The 18,562-nt window shown below is 44.1% G+C and overlaps 1 protein-coding gene across 2 annotated transcripts in view; it reads left to right on the top strand.

Annotated features, from left to right (window-relative positions):
• The window catches only part of braf (B-Raf proto-oncogene, serine/threonine kinase), a 31,196-nt gene that overhangs the window by 1,298 nt on the left and 11,336 nt on the right, over positions 1-18,562 (top strand). For both annotated transcript variants that reach the window (XM_026146377.2, XM_026146376.2), the window contains exons 2-9: positions 9,486-9,587; positions 9,694-9,981; positions 11,702-11,805; positions 14,228-14,330; positions 14,424-14,572; positions 15,096-15,215; positions 15,323-15,482; positions 17,577-17,616. In XM_026146377.2, coding sequence (XP_026002162.1) covers positions 9,486-9,587; positions 9,694-9,981; positions 11,702-11,805; positions 14,228-14,330; positions 14,424-14,572; positions 15,096-15,215; positions 15,323-15,482; positions 17,577-17,616 — 1,066 coding nt within the window. The remainder of the gene's footprint in view (positions 1-9,485; positions 9,588-9,693; positions 9,982-11,701; positions 11,806-14,227; positions 14,331-14,423; positions 14,573-15,095; positions 15,216-15,322; positions 15,483-17,576; positions 17,617-18,562) is intronic.

The raw sequence follows: 18,562 nt of genomic DNA, 5'->3' as shown, positions 1-18,562 counted from the left end.
TCTGGAGCATCTGCGGTGTGTCGGCTACAGGCGCATCTGCTGGTTTCTCTTCAAATGTCTATAATCACAAATCTGAGCTCAGGTATGACTCTGAGGCCTCTTCATAAAATGGTTTAGTGTGTATTTTAGACGGGCTTTTTTCATGTGCCATTCAAACTCCAGATAACATCTGGTGCAGGACGTGTTGAGCCCTGGTCCACGCACACAGCGCTGTTTTATATGAAAAACTGCAGATGAAGTCTCACCTGTCCCTGCTGCACCGTTCTCCAGCAGCTGGTTTGAGTCGTTTCTGGATCATCTCTCTCACTGCGTCTCACTGAGAATATTCCATGTTTGGTTACAATTATTTTATGGCTCTAACTACAGATTTAAAGGGAAACCTGGGATGAATATTTTGGTGCCTCAGTTTGGACATCACCCTGAGAGGATTAAACGTCGTCCCAGAACACTGGGATAATTCAAGGCTGCTAACTGTACAGTACAGTTAGCAAACTGTGATCCATCGGTTATCCAGCTCTGCTGCTGTGCAGCTGGATAGATAATCAGTCTTTATTCCCTAACACGACCTTCATGTTGCATTTCCCAGCATGTCTCAAGCTGTGTAAACATAAACAATCAGTAAACCGTAGCTTTTCTGACCCTATTTAAAAATAATCATTTCTAAATTCTGTAAGTTTGTGTTTGGCTGGTTATTGAATTAGCTTCACTCTGATTATTTTCAGGACTTTGTAGGACGGAGAAACTATTTGAACCTGCTGTGCATTGAAAACTTGGATAAAGCTCCAAAGTGACTGAAATAATGAGAGCTGAGCTTGAGCTGCGACTGTGTTTGATGGTGCTTTTCAGTTGCATTCTGTTCATCCAAAATTGGACATGTCAGTAATGGATTGCATTTATAAAGCGCTTTTCTAGGCACCCAAATTCCACTATTCATTCACTCTCACATTCACACACTGCAGGCAAACCACAGTTGTAGCCACAGCTGCCCTGGGGCAGACTGACAGAAGCCAGGCTGACATATCGCGCCATCGGCCCCTCTGGCCATCACCAGTAGGCGGTAGGTGAAGTGTCTTGCCCAAGGACACAACGACCAGGACAGAGAGAGCTGGGGGATCCAACCGGCAACCTTCCGGTTACAGATGAGCTTTCCAACCCCCTGAACCAACTGTCACAAATGTCCATATTTAGAGGATGTGGTCATTAATGTGTGACCAGAGTCCAGGTGTGGAAATCCCAGGAAGCTGATTCTGTTCATCTGGACCATGAACACAATCAAAAGTTGATTCATGTCCAGATGAACAGAATCATGGAGACTTTTGAGAGCTGGGTCTGTCTGTTTGCAGCAGAGCTTGACACTGAGAGGAAAAGTCAAAGATGGTGAGGATGGATTATTGATTAATGCTGGGGAACCGTTGTTTTAACATTAGTATAAAAAGCTTTGCTTTAAAAACTCTCCCTTTTTTCTAAAAGTGCAATTCACATCACTTAGTGTGTGCACAGAGCACCACATCCAAACAGTACTGGTTTCCAGGTATGAGGAGTTGGACCATAAAACATTATCAGTGGAAACCAGCTGTCCAGCGATCAGCTGTGAGCCGCACACGGAGGTCAGATGACAGGTGGGGGGGAGCAAAGTGCAGAGATGACCAGCAAAATGCGATGAAGCACAGGAGAGCAAAGATGTGGAGTAGTGGCATAAAAAGCTTGAAGGAGTGGAAGAGAGGAGGCCAGAGGAGGCATCGCTTCAGTTTCCCAAATGATTGATCCTCAGCAACAGAGCAGCTGTTCATGGGCAGCGTTAGGACAGTGATACGTTTTTAAGAAAGCCAAACTTTTGTTTCAGAGACAGATCAAACGGCTAACTGCAGGCCTGGAAGGGAAATCTCGCTCTAGCATCTCCTGACTCGAAGCGATTAGCCGCCTCCTAACGCTAAAGAGTGTAAAGCAGTCAAAGTGCATCGCTGTGGTGGAGAATCGTCAGTGAGATCAGAGAAGACATAGAAATGTCCGCTTTCCTTCCCAGACATCAACATCATCTTGTCTCCTCTGCCTGTCTTCTTTGACAATGAGACGATGCCATGTATTTATTTGTTATCTGTTTATTAGAGATTTGAGCCTCTTTTATTTCCCCAAGTTAATTAGTATTGTTTTACATTTATACATTTGTTTTACACGCATGAAGTCAAGTGTATAGAGCGTAGCATGATGACCGCTGCATGACCCTGCGGCTAAACTGAATGCCTCACATTACACTTCCACTATAATAAAAACAGTTTTGTCTGAGAGGGCCATGAGATATGAGGAAAATCTGATATCACGATATTTTACCTGATATCACGATATTTTTATCTGATATCACGATATGTGTAAATAACCTTAAATGTTATTTTTAACCATGTAGTGCCGAACACTGCGCTGGTTTACTTATTCAAATAGACATGAAAACAAAAAGTCTGAATGAATTGAAACGTTTGATTTTACCCACACAGAGGTTTTCCACAAATGACTGTGACAGTAAGTCTGTGGTCAACACTAAAAAGGGTGCTCTGTTTTATTTATAACATATAAAAATGAGAAAATAAAAAAATGTGATGACCTCAGATTACAGACACAAGTCTGGATAGCGACTATAAAACGACTAACCGTCACAGGTAGTTTATTTAACTTGTTCTTTGGTGCGTAGAGAGACGGTCACATGCAGAGTTGTAAACATTCATTTTGCAGGTAATGACTTTTCAGCTGGTGGAAGACATTTGTGGCGCTGCTGCCTTTTAGCGACAATAGTTTTACAGCATGTTTGTCAAATTACCGCATTTTGCAAACAGCTTATGATAAAGCGATTTCAGCCATGGAAAAACTAGCGATACATCGAGTAAGTTCGATATATCGCCAGCCCCTACTTCACAAACATAAAAATAGACTTAGTGTTATACTAATACTTGAACTGATTACCGCTATAAACAAAATAACTGCATTTATTTTGCTAGTACTAGCTACGAACAGGCAATGACAGAACAGCAGTGAAAATGTATGCTATGTCTTCTAATGATGCTGCCTAAGGGAAGCATGTATAATGTAAACAGAATTGGTCCTAGCGCTGAACCCTGTGGAACTCCATAATTAACCTCAGTGTGTGAAGAGGACTCTCCATTTACATGCACAAACTGGAGTCTATTAGATAGATATGATACAAACCACTGCAGCACAGTACCTGTAATACCTACAGCATGTTCTAATCGCTCTAATAGGATATTATGGTCGACAGTATCGAACGCTGCACTGAGGTCTAGCAGGACAAGCACAGAGATGAGTCCACTGTCAGAGGCCATAAGAAGATCATTTGTAACCTTCACTAAAGCTGTTTCTGTGCTGTGCTGAGCTCTGAAACCTGACTGAAACTCTTCAAATAAACCTCTGCAGATGATCTGTTAGCTGTTTGACAACTACTCTTTCAAGGATGTTTGATATAAAGGAAGGTTGGAGATTGGCCTATAATTAGCTAAAACTGCTGGGTCTAGAGATACTTTTTGAGTAAAGGTTTAACTACAGCCAGCTTGAAGGCCTGTGGTACATAGCTGATTATTAGAGATAGGTTGATCATATTTAAGATTGAAGCATTAATTAATGGCAGGACTTCTTTGAGCATTTTGTAGGAATGGGGTCTAAAAGACACGTTGATGGTTTGGAGGAAGTAATTATTGAAGTTAACTCAGAAAGATCAATTGGAGAAAAAGAGTCTAACTTAACATCAATGGTACTAAGAGTAGCTGTAGATAATATTACATCTGTGGGATGATTACTGGTAATTTTTCCTCTAATGATAAAAATGTTATTAGTGAAGAAGTTCATGAAGTCATTACTAGTTAACGTTAAAGGGATGGTTGGCTCAACAGAGCTCTGACTGTTTGTCAGCCTGGCTACAGAGCTGAAGAGAAACCTGGGGTTGTTCTTATTGTCTTCAATCAGTGATGAATAGTAAGATGTTCTGGCTTTGCGGAGGGCTTTCTTATAAAGCAACAAACTATTTCTCCAGGCTAAATGATGATCCTCTAAATTTGTGACACGCCATTTCCTCTCCAGATTACGAGTCATCTGCTTTAGGGTACGTGTTTGAGAATTATACCACGGAGTCAGGTACTTCTGATTAGAGACCTTAGTTTTCACCGGAGCTACAGTATCCAGAGTCGTACGTAGTGAGGAGGTGAAATTATTAACAAGATAATCGACCTCTGTTGGAGTAGTGTTCAGGTAGCTGCTCCGCTCTGTGTTGGTACAGGGCATTGAGTCAGCCCTCTGCTTTGTGCTCTGCTCAGCTGTCTGTCCTCCAGGTTCCCTGTCCTACTTCAGTAGGGGAGGCATAATTGGCTGTTGTGGCGTCAGCCTCTCCTTCACCACAGCCGGAACCCACTGCTCCATCCCTGCTCTGCAGCTCAGCCACAAACAACACCCAGCCATGCATATAGCAAGTCTCATTACCATCTTATAACCGTCTGCTTCCCTCTTGCTGCTATCCTACTTTGACGCTTCACCCCTGCACTCACCTCCACTCTGCCTGCACTCTTTTCTTCACCCCTCATGTACACTGTTCACTTATTTCGATGGTCCCAGCTGCTGAAGCTCTTCTACCATCACTGTCTCTACTCCTTGCGTCTGCACTGTCCCACCTGCCCGACTCGTATTTATACTTATGCTTCTATTGATTTTCATCTCTTCTCTCCAGAGCATTCCTCCACCTCATAGGATATTGGATTTCTACTCTCACTACAGATGAGTGTCGTCTGCAAACAGGTGCTTCTCTGGCCTCACCTGTCACTCTGCCCATTAGCACTGCACACCAGAGTGGGCTCAGAGCAGATCCCTGATGTAATCTCACCATCCTTACGCCCATCCTGCACCACCCTCACATACTTCTCTGCCACTCTTGATTTCTTCATGCAGAACCACAGCTCCTCTCTTGGCACTGTATCATCTGCTTTCTCTGATCCATAAAGACTCGGTGAAGCGTCACATCTGTAGTGCTCTTCCACTCGGTGCATGAAACCATACTGCCACGCACTGATTGACACCTCTCTTCTTAACCTGGCTTCAACTCTTTCCCATGTCTTCATGGTATGCCTCATCAGCTTTGTCCCTCTGTTTTGTTCTGCAGCTCTGTACATCACCCTTGTTCCTGACACTTGGTCGACTAAACGAGGAAAAGTAAACTGGACTAAACTAGAGATGGACCGATCCGATATTACGTATCGGTATCAGTCCGATACTGACCTAAATTACTGGATCGGATATCGGAGAAAAATAAAAAATGTAATCCGATCCATTAAATATCACGAAAGCACCTCACAAAACTTGCAACACGCCGTAACTCTGCTCAGAACGTTAGCACGTCGGAGCAGTATGCATCACGTGATAGAGCGGCTGTGGCATGCGGGACCTGTCGGTGGTCTGGATAGCATGTGGAGCTTCGCTAGCAACCCGGCATTTCATCTCCGACAAAGTTATCCCGAGAGAAGTAAAGCAAGTGTGTAAGTCCATCTCTGAATGTTTGTAAAGCATTCCTGCGTTAAGCTTAACAAGCGACTGCCTCTTCTTGCTGCTACTTCAATCATGAAACTGCTTAACGATCAGCTGATCGGCTTTTCTGTCGCGAGTCCGTGTCTCTTCTTTGTTTTTGGCCCACTTTGCACCAGAAAGAGGAAACCAGCGGCTGAACAACAGCAGCACGTTTAAGCTTGATCAGCTGTTGTTAGAATTTATTTAATATTACTTTCTACACCAGGATCTTTTTCTACGTAGCTGACGCTGGTAGCTGTGCAGGGGCGGATCTAGCAAAGTTTAGCCAGGGGGGCCGATAGGGCATGAACAGGGAAAAGGGGGCACAAAGACATACTTTTCTTTCTTATTCTCATTTAAAATGTCGAGCTTTTAATAAATAATTATCTGACACCCAAAGTTTTAATTTGATGCAAAATGAATAGAAGTCAATTACTGTATATAGTGACTATTAAGTCTAATATACCCTAGTAAGCTATAGTACTTTTTCCTTTGGGAAGGTACCATCTGTGCAGTCTGCAATTTTGTTGAAGAAAGATGTTGAATCTATTTAATATTTCTTGAAAAATAATTGATTTCTGTGCATTTTTTTTTCACACTGCATCAAATTAAGGTTGATTACGTCGATTAAGCATCATGAGGTGGAGCGTGAGGGGTGGTTCCCTATTATTTATTTATTTATTTTTATTGTTGCTGGGAGTTGGAACTCTATTAGTTAGGTTGCTTAATATATATGCTAAGTAGGGCTGCCACGATTAGTCGACTAGTCACGATTACGTCGACTATCAAAATCGTCGACGACTGATTTAATAGTCGACACGTCGTTTGAAGCTTTGTAAGATCCCAAAAGACGCAGGAATCAGTAGTAGGATTTAAGAGTGTAATAACGGACTGAAACAGAAGATGGCAGCACTGCATGTACAAGGATGCCAGCTGCCGTTAAACCCCGAAGAAGAAGAAGAAGCAGCAGCTCTGTCCCAGAATTCATAGCGCGGCCCTGCTTAGTTTCCAACAATGGCGGCAGCTAGTTAGTTTTAATATTACTCTTATTATTCTTTCTGGGTCACAAAATAAACGTTTAACATATTTTCAGACGAGAATGTAGCTGTGTAAACCTCAAATATCGGCTCAGTTTATCAAGACACCGCATATTTTCAAAAGCGCTCCGACGTTTTCGGAGACGTCTGTTACCCACTAGCTCGTTAGCTAGGCGGGGGCTAGGCTAACTAGAGCCGTGAGAACACCGGACTCCCCGCAAATCGTTTTCAAACCCACCGCCGTCTTTCGCTACTCAAGTTAAACATGATATATGAGTCACTTAGATAACTTAAAATGTTATTGTTTGGCTTTTTTCAGTGTTTTATTTGTTCCTGAGTAAATCAGTTTGTCTGAGATTAAAGTTATAATTTTTACACAGCTGAATAAACGTCAAGCAGACAGCTGATTATCAGAAGTGTGAGATGCTGGAGAATTTACTCTGGTGTCCTGTTATAGTTTAGATAGCAAGGAGTTTATTAAACTTCACCGAAACAATCTGCAAATTTCATTAAAATGTAATAAACTATCATCTTGTCTTTATTTTTAGTTAGCACAGACCTTAAACACTTAAAGCTGTAAGCTAATGATAGTTATATAAGAGCAGATGCTGCTGGTGCAATAAGCTGTAGTTTTACGTCCAATGGATGATGATCTGATTAGTCGACTAATCGCAGAAATAATCGGTGACTAGTCGACTATCAAAATAATCGTTTGTGGCAGCCCTAATGCTAAGTACTCTTTAAAATACCAGAATAGGGAGGATGGTGTAGGTTTAAGTTTATTAGATTGATCAGTATTGCTGAACTATGAAATTTTTTTTTTGCATACAGGTATAACAGAATAGCTTTAGTGTAGTTGTTGTTTTAAACTTGAGTATGAACTTATACAAAATGCAGCAAGATATTTAAAAAACAGTTTTGTTGATTAAAAAACACTATATCGGATTCATATCGGTATCGGCAGATATCCAAATTTATGATATCGGTATCGGACATAAAAAAGTGGTATGTGCCATCTCTAGACTAAACGACTAATCTCAAATCAAGAAACACTCGGATATTAAGTGACGTTTGAGAACCGTTTAATGGAAAATGTCAAAAACTAATAAGGTGTTTTAAAACATTATTCACGTTCTTCAATCATGAATGCTGCCGCATAAATGTGTAGCACTTCACATCGTTAAACATTTTCTTTCACTTACTGACCTCCTCACCCAACGCTAAGGCGTAGACCAGGGGTGGGCAACTCCAGGCCTCGAGGGCCGGTGTCCTGCAGGTTTTAGATGTGTCCTTGATCCAACACAGCTGATTCAAATGGCTAAATTACTTCCTTAACATGTCTTGTAAGTTCTGCAGAGGCCTGGAAAGGAACTAATCATTTGGTGTGCTGACCCAGGGTGAGATCCTGCAGGACACCGGCCCGCGAGGCCTGGATCGCTCACCCCTGGCATAGACCATCTACCTTTCAGCGAAAGCTAATTTCTGCTTCCTGTCGCCTGCATTGTAGATGATGACTTTGTGTCCACAGAATAATGATACAGTCGGGACAACAGTGAGAAAGAAACGTAGGGCTGAGCTGTCCTTCCTTTAGCTCTAAGCTCTCTTTTCCTTTCCTGTGCTGTCTGTCTTGGGGGAATTAGCTCTCACTTCTCTCTATGCGAGTAATACAGTAGCATTAGCATTAGCTGACACACTGAAGCACTTTGTGTATTTACTGTGTGTTTTACACGTTACTGTCTCCATCCTCGCTCCGCTCCAACACTCGCTGAAGTGCCTCAAACAACAACTTGTAGATATTACAGTAATCAGTAACAGAGTACTGTTTCAGTAATTGTAGTTACAATTGTGCTGCTACTTGTGTTAACAAAATTCTCGCTTATCTGCACATGGGTGGGTAGAAAGAGGGAAAAACATCGAGCTTGCTGCTTTTCGTCCCGCTACAGGCCCGATGTCAAAGTAAGTGTAGATATGGTCACTACGTTAGTGCTTTAGAGCAATTAAAAATAAGAGTGCAACAGTAAAACTGCACCCAGGACAGAAGCGGCTACATCGTGCTGAACTTCATCAGGTAACAAAGGCAGCGGCGCAGCATCCATGTCAACCTGTTCGTGTTTGTGAAGGAGAATCGCTGTAACGGTCGCTCTGGTGTTCATCTTCACTGCGTGTGTTTGGTTTGAGTTCATGAACAAACTGAAAGAAAAATGGCGTGTGTGTGTGTGTGTGTGTGTGTGTGTGTGTGTGTGTGTGTGTGTGTGTGTGTGTGTGTGTGTGTGTGTTAGCATAAGGATTTTTGTTGGTGTGAGTCTGTAGTCTCAGATTTATATTGCGAGCTGGTAATTATGCAATATTTCAGATCATTTTACAGACAAAGACAAAAGTAATGTAACAGGTGTACTCTGGTAGAAACTAAGTAACATTTGGTTTAAAGAAAAGTAATGAGTAATGTGTAAACATTACTTTTTTTGAGTAATGAACCTAATGCTGGTTCCGGCCCACCTTTAACCCCTGAGTGTAGCAATATAAATGATGCATAAATTATTTGGTTTTGCTCGTTTCATCTCTCGGCATGTGATAAGCCCGGTGATGGAGGGTTGGCTCTTGTGTTGTTCTTTCCTACCCCCGTGACAAAAATGTGCCACAGGTGTCTCCACCAAACACCCAGCGATCGAACACCAACCTGTTAGTAAAGCAGCTACAGCCCCAGTGTCCCCAGCTACTTCGCAGAGGTCCTAAAAGTAGAAAGAAAGAACCAATTAAATACTTTATTTTTTATTGTTTTTTACTGATTACATCTGTACATCTCCAGGGGTGTCCATGTTATCTGATCCTGGTAAAGCTGGTATGATAATGTGTTTTTTAGTCGTGCAGGTATTTACGTTGTACCCTGTTTCCTTGCAGATCTGGAACATCAAACAGATGATAAAGTTAACACAAGAACATCTGGAGGCTCTCCTGGACAAGTTTGGCGGAGAACACAACCCTCCCTCCATTTATCTAGAGGTAAGATCGTTTCGGCTTATGTGAACAGAACTTGCTGTGACCCTCGTAAATGTCACCGGAGGTGTTGAAGCTGTCGAGTTCGTTCCTCACGGTTCTTCTTTGGCAGGCCTATGAGGAGTACACCAGCAAACTGGACGCTCTGCAGCAGAGGGAGCAGCAGCTGCTGGAGGCCATCGGGAACAGCGCAGACTTCTCCTGCTCTCAGTCTGCTATACCAGCCCTTCTGGAAGTCAAGATAGGAGGTTGTGGGGTTGGTGCAGGGCCTCAGGCTTTCCACTCGGCCCCAAACACTTTGGCTGTCCTGCAGACCCCCACTGACACAAGCCGAGCCAACCCTCGCTCCCCCCAGAAACCCATTGTCAGGGTCTTCCTGCCCAACAAACAGCGAACAGTGGTAAGTGAGAGCCACTCTCTCGGGATGCTTATGTGGATTTTAAGGCACGAAAGTCTGATTGACGAGGCTCCTGAGAGCCAGCGCTTCATTTGCAGCAGCAGATATTAGATGTTCAGAGTTGATACATCCTCTTGGTGAGCTTTGCATCTGGTCTTTCACAAACTGCTTTTTCATGTTGACTTAGTTTTTGCTGAGTTAATGATGATACAGTGTAACATGTAACGTGTTGCTGAGGAACACGTGATTATTATTTTGTCATAAAACCTCAGAGATGAAAGACGGCGTGCAGCCTTTTTGACTTTAGGTTGCACAAAGTGCTCGGTCTCACTCGCTGTCAGATGCTCACAGCAATACAAATCTAGTTTAAAATAAAACGTGGTTTTACATTAAGGCATAAATATTATAAGTCCCTTTATGTATTTGTATTTGACAGTCGAGCATTGGGCAGATACTAACCCTGAATCTCAGAGTTAGTATGACTGTTGGATAAAAAGCACGTGGGTGTAGAAAAAAAAGTGCTTGTGTGAATGGCTGAATGAGGCAAGTTGTCTAAAGTGGTTGGAGTAGAAAAGCGCTGTATCAGAAGCAGTCCATTTACTGTTCAACATCTTAATCCCTCACCAGAGAAATGCACTCGTGAAGCAGCAAAAAGGGTCCGACAGAAAATGATTGATGCACGTTGTTCAGTCTGACTCCTGCAGCTCATCCTGCACCGTGGCTGTAACAGCTGTGGTCGGTGGTGTCCATCATGGACATCAGCTTGGCTCTTCCTCTGAATTATTGTTGCACATTTGAGGAAACATCAGGCTTGATTTAAACATTGCATTCTTAACTTTGAAAAGTAAAATGTGACTAAAGATTATAGCCAAGAAGACGTACTGACTTGGTATTTATTACTAAGACAAACTCTTTGCTTATTATAAAAAAAAAAAAGTCCCGCAGATCGACTCAGACATGTACAGGACGGCTGCTTCTCTTTTCTGTCTCTGGCTAAACGTAGTTCTGTGTGACAGCGTCTGGCTCAGCTTGGGAGTAATTCGGAGCCTCTGTGACGGACTTGTGTGGTGATTTCTGCATAAATCTGCACAAAACTTCAGTTTGTCATTAACCTCCTAGGACCTGCGTCCACATGTGTGGGCATCACATTTTGGTTTATTTAGACCAAAATACTCAATTTTGTTCTACAAGGGCCTGATATCCACTTACGAGGACTTTATGCTGCCACTGTTCTGTCGAAATTTCAAACGAATATCTTCATATGTGGCTCTGATTTTTCTTAGAAACAAAAATCGGGTAAAGAAAAAAAATCTGGTAATTCTTTGTTTTTACGTTCATCAGGTCCCAATCAGCCCAAATATCAAAGAGAGATTAAAAATGCTGCTGTGGAAGAGTTCGGGTCTTAGCAGGTTGAAGTGCATTCACAGGTCTGCTGTGGTTTAATGCAGACGAAGGCTGAGAGCATTAGTCTGACCCATAAAGTCAGAGTAAAGCTTCCAGCGAGGCCCAGCCCTGCACGTCAGCTGGATCGTCGGTGTTCTGGTTCTCTGAATGTTGACGATCGGCGGAGGTCGGGCGAGGTGACTGAATGTAATACTACTGTACTGCCAGCCTTCCCTGAAACGATGACCTGTGGCTGCTGGCTGAGAGATGTAAAACCCAAACCTGGTTACATCCTGTCATTTCTGTGTCAGTTCAGTGAGTGTCGTTGTGCTGCCTTCAGGTGCCGGCACGCTGTGGGATGACTGTGAGGGACTCCCTGAAGAAAGCCTTGATGATGCGAGGACTCATTCCAGAGTGCTGTGCAGTCTATAGGATACAGGATGGGTAGGTGTCTCACAGACTTATCAGTCGCTGTTTCGTGTCACTGCGTCTCCTCGCGTCTTCACGTCTTGACTCCTCCCAGCGAGGATGTTTGAGAAACATGTGAAGAAGCTGCCAGATGAGAGGACTGTGCTAGTGATTTAATTCTTAGCATAAAACCTGAATTCACCAAGTTATTACAGTTTGTGTTTAAAGGGTCAACTTCACTGTGACATTATGTTAATTTTACCTCTGCTGCCTCGTTACAGATATTATAAGAATGGACTGATGTCGATGTCACGTGCAGATTCCCTGTCTGGCAGTCAGGATACTTCCAATTTAATGTTTAGCCAGTTTTTTGCTTCAGGCCTTTATCTGCAGACATAAGAACTATAGTATGAAAATGAGTTTGGTAACAGCTGGGAATCTCTGTTTACTGCTTCTGAATGATTAAGAGAGCAAATAGCAGCTAACGGCTACTTCATGAAATGTGGTGAGTGTGAGCGCCTCTGTGAAAGCAGAAGTTTGAGTAGTTGGCTGCTCTGGTTCAGATGTGTGTGGCACAATGACCCACAGGATCGGACACCTCAGCGAATTTACCCCGAGGTCTGAATGTGCACCACTTTAAAACAAACCCAAGAGCTACAGCTTAGACCAGCGGTCCCAACCTTCTTTAAGGTGTGGTGGATAAATACGACAGAAAAATGATACGACCGAGACAAAAACGGGGCTCTTATTTAAATATAATAAGTGCGAATTCACTGTGTAGTTGTGTAACTTTATTCGCAGCGTCCTCCTGAAATGCGCCAACAACATTGAGAGCAACGTCCTCCTCTCTGCCCCTTAATGCCCTCTGGTCGCTATGGTAACGCGTAACTATTTCTTTCAAAATAAGACACAACTACAACACGGGAAAAGACCCGGGGAAACGGAGTTGACGATAAAAACCCTGAAAACCGTAAATTTCACACCCAAGCCTCAACTCTCGCGACCCGGCACCAAACGACTCGCAGACCGGCGCCGGGTTGGGGACCGCTGGCTTAGACTATCGGCCTCAGTTAGCACTTTAAAGTTAACGTTCATAACAGTCTAACTAGAACAAGTGTGGCACGTTTGGAGGGGCTGCGAGGGAAAGCTTCTCTCTAAAAAGAACACGATCGCAGGTTTTTAAAGCTACATGTGGATAACCACAAAACCTCTGAAACCACGTCATACAGCATATCGGCACAAAGACCTCGTACCAGCTGTCAAGCACAGTAGTGGAGGGGCACAGCCGCTAGACCTGGGCACCTTCCAACAGTCGTACTTCCGATGGGAAGCATATTTGGCTGCAGACTGGAGCAGCCAGGCATCAAACCACCAACCTTCAAGATAGTAGAGGTTAAGCTCCACCTTCTGAGCTACAGCCACATAATGTGAGGCCACGTGTCTCACAGTCACAGGGATGGCGCAGTCCTCAGAGCGTACCTGCAGAGTGTTGTCAGATGGAGATGGTGTCCAACATGGGCCACACCTGAATGTGCTCCATCAGTGTGTCCAGTGCATCCTGGGTCCATGGCCGACTCTTCCGGCCCACTTGTCAAAAAAAAAAAAAATACTATTTTCTAAGTAAATATATTTGTAAAGGTGCTACTGACTTGAAGTTCTCACGGCACAGTCCATCCAGTCCACACATGCAAAGAAGTTATGTGCAATAATCAGAAATGGGCAGCAGTGCAGAGGATAAGCTAATCGCTAATCGCCACTTCTCCACCCCCGTTGCCATATTGCCTGTTTGACGCGCTGTTTTTGAAAGGAGGGAACCTCCTCTCACTGGATGCCTCCTGGCTGACGTGTTCCAGGCATGTCCCAACAGGGCAGACTCTGGAGAGGCTACATCTCTCGGCTGGAGTTCCCCTGGATAAGCTGAAGGAGGTGGCTGGTGAGAGGGAGGTCTGGGCTTCTCTGATTAGGCTGCTGCCCCACGATCCGCCCCGGATATACGTGGGTGGATGGATGTATGGATGGAATGGCACATCGCTGCAAAATTAATGTCCGTAAACTTTAACTCAAACTAAAACAACGGCGTAAAGATGGGAGGGCCAAACTTTCTCCAGCACGATGTGACACACCGATAACACCATACACAAAATGCTGACGTCAGGTTATTGCTTCTGAAGGTTTTCATAGGCCTATGTGTTGGGACCGCCATATGGCCATCGGGTATTTTTGATGTAGGCAGTCTCATGTCATGTACAACAGTGCGGTGCACGTCCCACACTGTGGGGAGGGTTATACAGTGCGCACAGTATCATGAGTCCTGCTGTATGAAAGTGGAGCAGTAGGATGTTTGGGTTTTATGCTGGAAACCATCTTGGTTAGTTTTGCACCGCTCTTGGTGCGGTGGCTAAACCAACGGCTGGCTGAGGTGTAGACAGTTTCCGATACTCCCCACTTCCTGTTTCAGAGAGAAGAAGCCTATTGGCTGGGACACAGACATCTCGTGGCTGACGGGGGAGGAGCTGCATGTAGAAGTGTTGGAAAACGTGCCGCTCACCACACACAACTTTGTAAGTACTTTCAGAAAACCAAGTGTCCCGTAGTGAGAAGTGCTCAGTGCAGCCGGGGTGACTCTGGTCTGTATGTCTCTGTTTGATCCACAGGTGAGGAAGACTTTCTTTACACTGGCCTTCTGTGACTTCTGCAGAAAGTTGTTGTTCCAGGGTTTCCGCTGTCAGACCTGTGGCTACAAGTTCCACCAGCGGTGCAGCACTGAGGTTCCTCTCATGTGCGTCAACTACGACCAGCTCGAGTAAGTTCAGTGCAGGAAGGCGCACACTGCTGTGAGCAGTTTGAGACGATATAAGGATGTTATGGCTCCACGGGCTCGGCTCAGTGACCTGGTTCTCAGTGCTCGTGACACTGAGAACCTGCTGACAGGCAGCTACGCTTGTATCTTTGTACATGTGCGACTGCCACGGGGAAGCAGGGATCAGGACGCTACCGGCAGTAAAAATGCGAACAGAACGAAGCTGTCGTCTGCACAGATCCTGATTCATCTTTATGGTAACAAAGAGCAGTGACATATTCAGGCTTTTAGCTTCAATGGGTTCAAAAAATGCCTCAGATTTTAAAGTGCAACAAAAAAGAGAGAAATGTCATGACTACATAAAAACGAGTTACTGTAAGCTCCAAAATTCACCGTTGGTTCCTGTGGTAGGCAAATGAAACAAGTGTGCTCAGTGTGAAAGGATGTGTGTTAGTGCTTGTTTGGCCTGTTTAAGGTTACGTTCCAACTGTGCCTGAATCGTATGTTTTCGGCGTGTCCTCTGCAGCTTGCTACTAGTGTCCAAGTTCTTTGAGCACCACCCGTTCACCCAGGAGGAGGTCTCCTCAGAGGGAACCACGCCTGTGTCTGAGGCCTGTCCATCACTTCCCCCATCCGACTCCACTGGGTGAGTCCTCCAGCCTCATACCAAAAAGGAGACGTTTTCCTTCTGTTTCCTCAGCAGAACATTTAGAGTCTGAAGTTTGAAGTACTAACCAGCGGCTTTCTGTCCAGATCAATATGCCACGCCACTGTGTCGCCGTCCAAATCCATACCCATCCCGCCCAGTTTCCGGCCCAACGAGGAGGACCACCGCAACCAGTTTGGCCAGCGGGACCGTTCATCCTCTGCCCCCAATGTGCACATCAACACCATCGAACCGGTCAACATCGATGTGAGTCCGCTGGACTCGCTGACACATGAGAATTTTCTTTCATTCTATGTTTTTCATCACCTCACACAGCGCCCTATGGTTTCACGTCAACGTCCAGCACGTGTTACAGACGCGTTACAGACGTTACACTTGTGTTACAGTTGTGTTACAGACGTTATACTTGTGTTACAGTTGTGTTACAGACGTTATACTTGTGTTACAGTTGTGTTACAGACGTTATACTTGTGTTACAGTTGTGTTACAGACGTTACACTTGTGTTACAGACGTTACACTTGTGTTACAGACGTTACACTTGTGTTACAGACGTTACACTTGTGTTACAGACGTTACACTTGTGTTACAGACGTTACACTTGTGTTACACTTGTGTTACAGACGTTACACTTGTGTTACAGACGTTACACTTGTGTTACAGACGTTACACTTGTGTTACAGACGTGTTACACTTGTGTTACAGACGTGTTACAGTTGTGTTACAGTTGTGTTGCAGACGTGTTGCAGACGTGTTGCAGACGTGTTACAGTTGTGTTACAGACGTGTTACAGTTGTGTTACAGACGTGTTACAGATGTGTTACAGACGTTACAGTTGTGTTACAGTTGTGTTACAGATGTGTTACAGATGTTTTACAGTTGTGTTACAGACGTGTTACAGTTGTGTTACAGACGTTACAGATGTTTTACAGTTGTGTTACAGATGACCAGAATGATGTAGTCTCTTATTTCTTTTGTGCTCTTGACATTAAAATAACAGTTAATACACTTCCTTAAGTTGACAACAGAAGCTCTCGATCGTCCACAGACGGTGGAGCCGCTCTGATGGACAAACTCTTCCATAACACTTTGATAACACTTTATTATTTACTTTCTTTATTAGCAGTATTTTACTTCCCTGAACAACAGCCCATCCAATCCACACATGCAAAGAAATCAAACCATAGATGTCTAAATATTATATGTAATGAGGAGAAATGACACAGGGAAGAATTATTGAACATGCTCGCTGAAATTTATTTAATACAAATGTAAAAACTGTCGCCGATGACAACGACAGCTTCTGTACAGAGAGACGAATCGCACGATTTCTCAGGTGTGATTTCGACCCAGTCTTTAACACCAACAGTCTCCACATCCTCGGGGCTCCATGGGCCCCGTCGTTAGTTCTTTCCGTGGAGTTTCAGTGGGATCGGGTCACGTGATTGGCTGGACAATTCTAACATTTCTCTGAACCCGATTAAGTTTCCTCAGCTGTTTTCGGGGGATCGTCGTCTTGCTGAAACGTCCACCCTTATTTCATCTTCCTCATGCCGGTGGATGGCTGCAGATTTTTATCAAGATGTATTCAACTTTCAATTCAATTTTATTTCTACAGCGCTAAATCCCAACAACAGTCGCCTCAAGGCGCTTTATATTGTAAGGTAGATCCTACAATAATACATACAGAGAAACCCCAACAATCATATGACCCCCTATGAGCAGCACTTTGGCGACAGTGGGAAGGAAAAACTCCCTTTTAATAGGAAGAAACCTCCGACAGCACCAGGCTCAGGGAGGGGCGGGGCCATCTGCTGTGATTGGTTGGGCAGAGAGAAGGTTATGTACTATTTGTAACTGGAACCATCAGTATGTTTGGCAACACTTGAGCAGTTTTTACCCACCATGAGATGTTTCTTGGGCGACTGGTTGGTAATGAGACACATTTTACGGGCCATCAGTTGTAAATGAACCAGCTGACATTAATTTGCTTTAATTGGCAGGACTTTTAATTACTGATAGATCTCAGCTGCTGTTCCAGGTCTTTTCTTCATGTGTTCAATCGTTTCTCATTATTACACATAACTTAATTGTTGGACACCTGTGCTTTGATTTCTGTGCACGTGAGGATTGGATGGATTGTTACCAACATCTGGTGAGGATTTCATGTCATTTACACATTTAATTCAAAAGTGGGTGACGTGTTCAATACTTTACCCTCTGTAAATACCATCAGTTTGCACTCGGAGCAAATCCTCATGTATTTATGTTAAGTGTGTTTTTCACCCTCTGCAGCTGCTGAAATCACCGTGTTCATGTTGGTTTTGCTTTCTTTATTTCAGGACCTGATTCGAGATCAGGGCTTACCGAGGTCAGATGGAGGTGAGCATCCAAGAGGGAAACTTCACACTCAACTTTTTCCCCATCATCTCACATCTCTGTGCTCTTGAATTTTTTTTATCTGTGTGTGTGTGTGTGCGCGTTCAGTCCTGTGCCTTGCCAGTCACAGAGCCGTGAGCTGAAGGTCAGGGGTTTTCGAGGATGAGCGGTCTGAGTGCTCCTCCAGGCTCGGCGGCTCCTCACGTGAAACTAAAACATTTGACAAATTTTCCAAAAGTTCCAACAAAGCAGCTCTGCAGCAAAGCATCGCAATACATGCACAGTGTTGAACAATGTTTCCAGTGTAGTCTGGGTGTGCAGTAAGATACAGAGGGGACACCTGTGACACGTGTGTGGACTGTTTTACATTCAGTGTGGCAGTTTTAGATCCCGAAACTAATCTTGCAATTCAGTTTAATTTATACAGCTCGAAATCACAACAGTCGCTATGAGCAAGCACTTTGGCGACAGCGGGAAGGAAAAACTCCCTGTTAACAGGGGCGGGGCCATCTGCTGCGACCGGTTTGGGTGAGAGAAGGAAGACCGGATAAAGACATGCTGGGGAATGAGTGGTGTTCAGTTATTAGTCGACTACAAAGTGCAGTCAAAGGCTGCATCCCAATTCAGGGTCTGCAGCCTTAAAGTACGCAGCCTCAACGATCCTCGAGGGCCGCGTACTCAAAGACCGCTAAGGCCGGAAGTGCGAGGCTTGTGAAATGGGGCGGTCTAGCCTCCGTTGCGCTGCCCAGGTTGCCTAGCAACCATGATACTAACAGCTGGAAACGTGTCATACAGCTGTGTTTGACAGAAATGAAATGAAATCTTTTGTTCATGTGTTTGTTTGTTCCTACATGAGCTTTGATCATTCTCTGTGAGATGAAGCTCAGCTATTGAACGGCGTATATTTTAAAGTAAAGGCTTTAAAACCAAGTTAGCACAAACGTCACTA

The sequence above is a fragment of the Astatotilapia calliptera genome, chromosome 17 (genome assembly GCF_964374335.1).
Source record: "Astatotilapia calliptera chromosome 17, fAstCal68.1, whole genome shotgun sequence".
NCBI classification, from domain to species: domain Eukaryota; kingdom Metazoa; phylum Chordata; class Actinopteri; order Cichliformes; family Cichlidae; genus Astatotilapia; species Astatotilapia calliptera.
The sequence above is the reverse complement of the archived record's forward strand: the minus strand, read 5'-3'. Positions and strand labels throughout refer to the sequence as shown.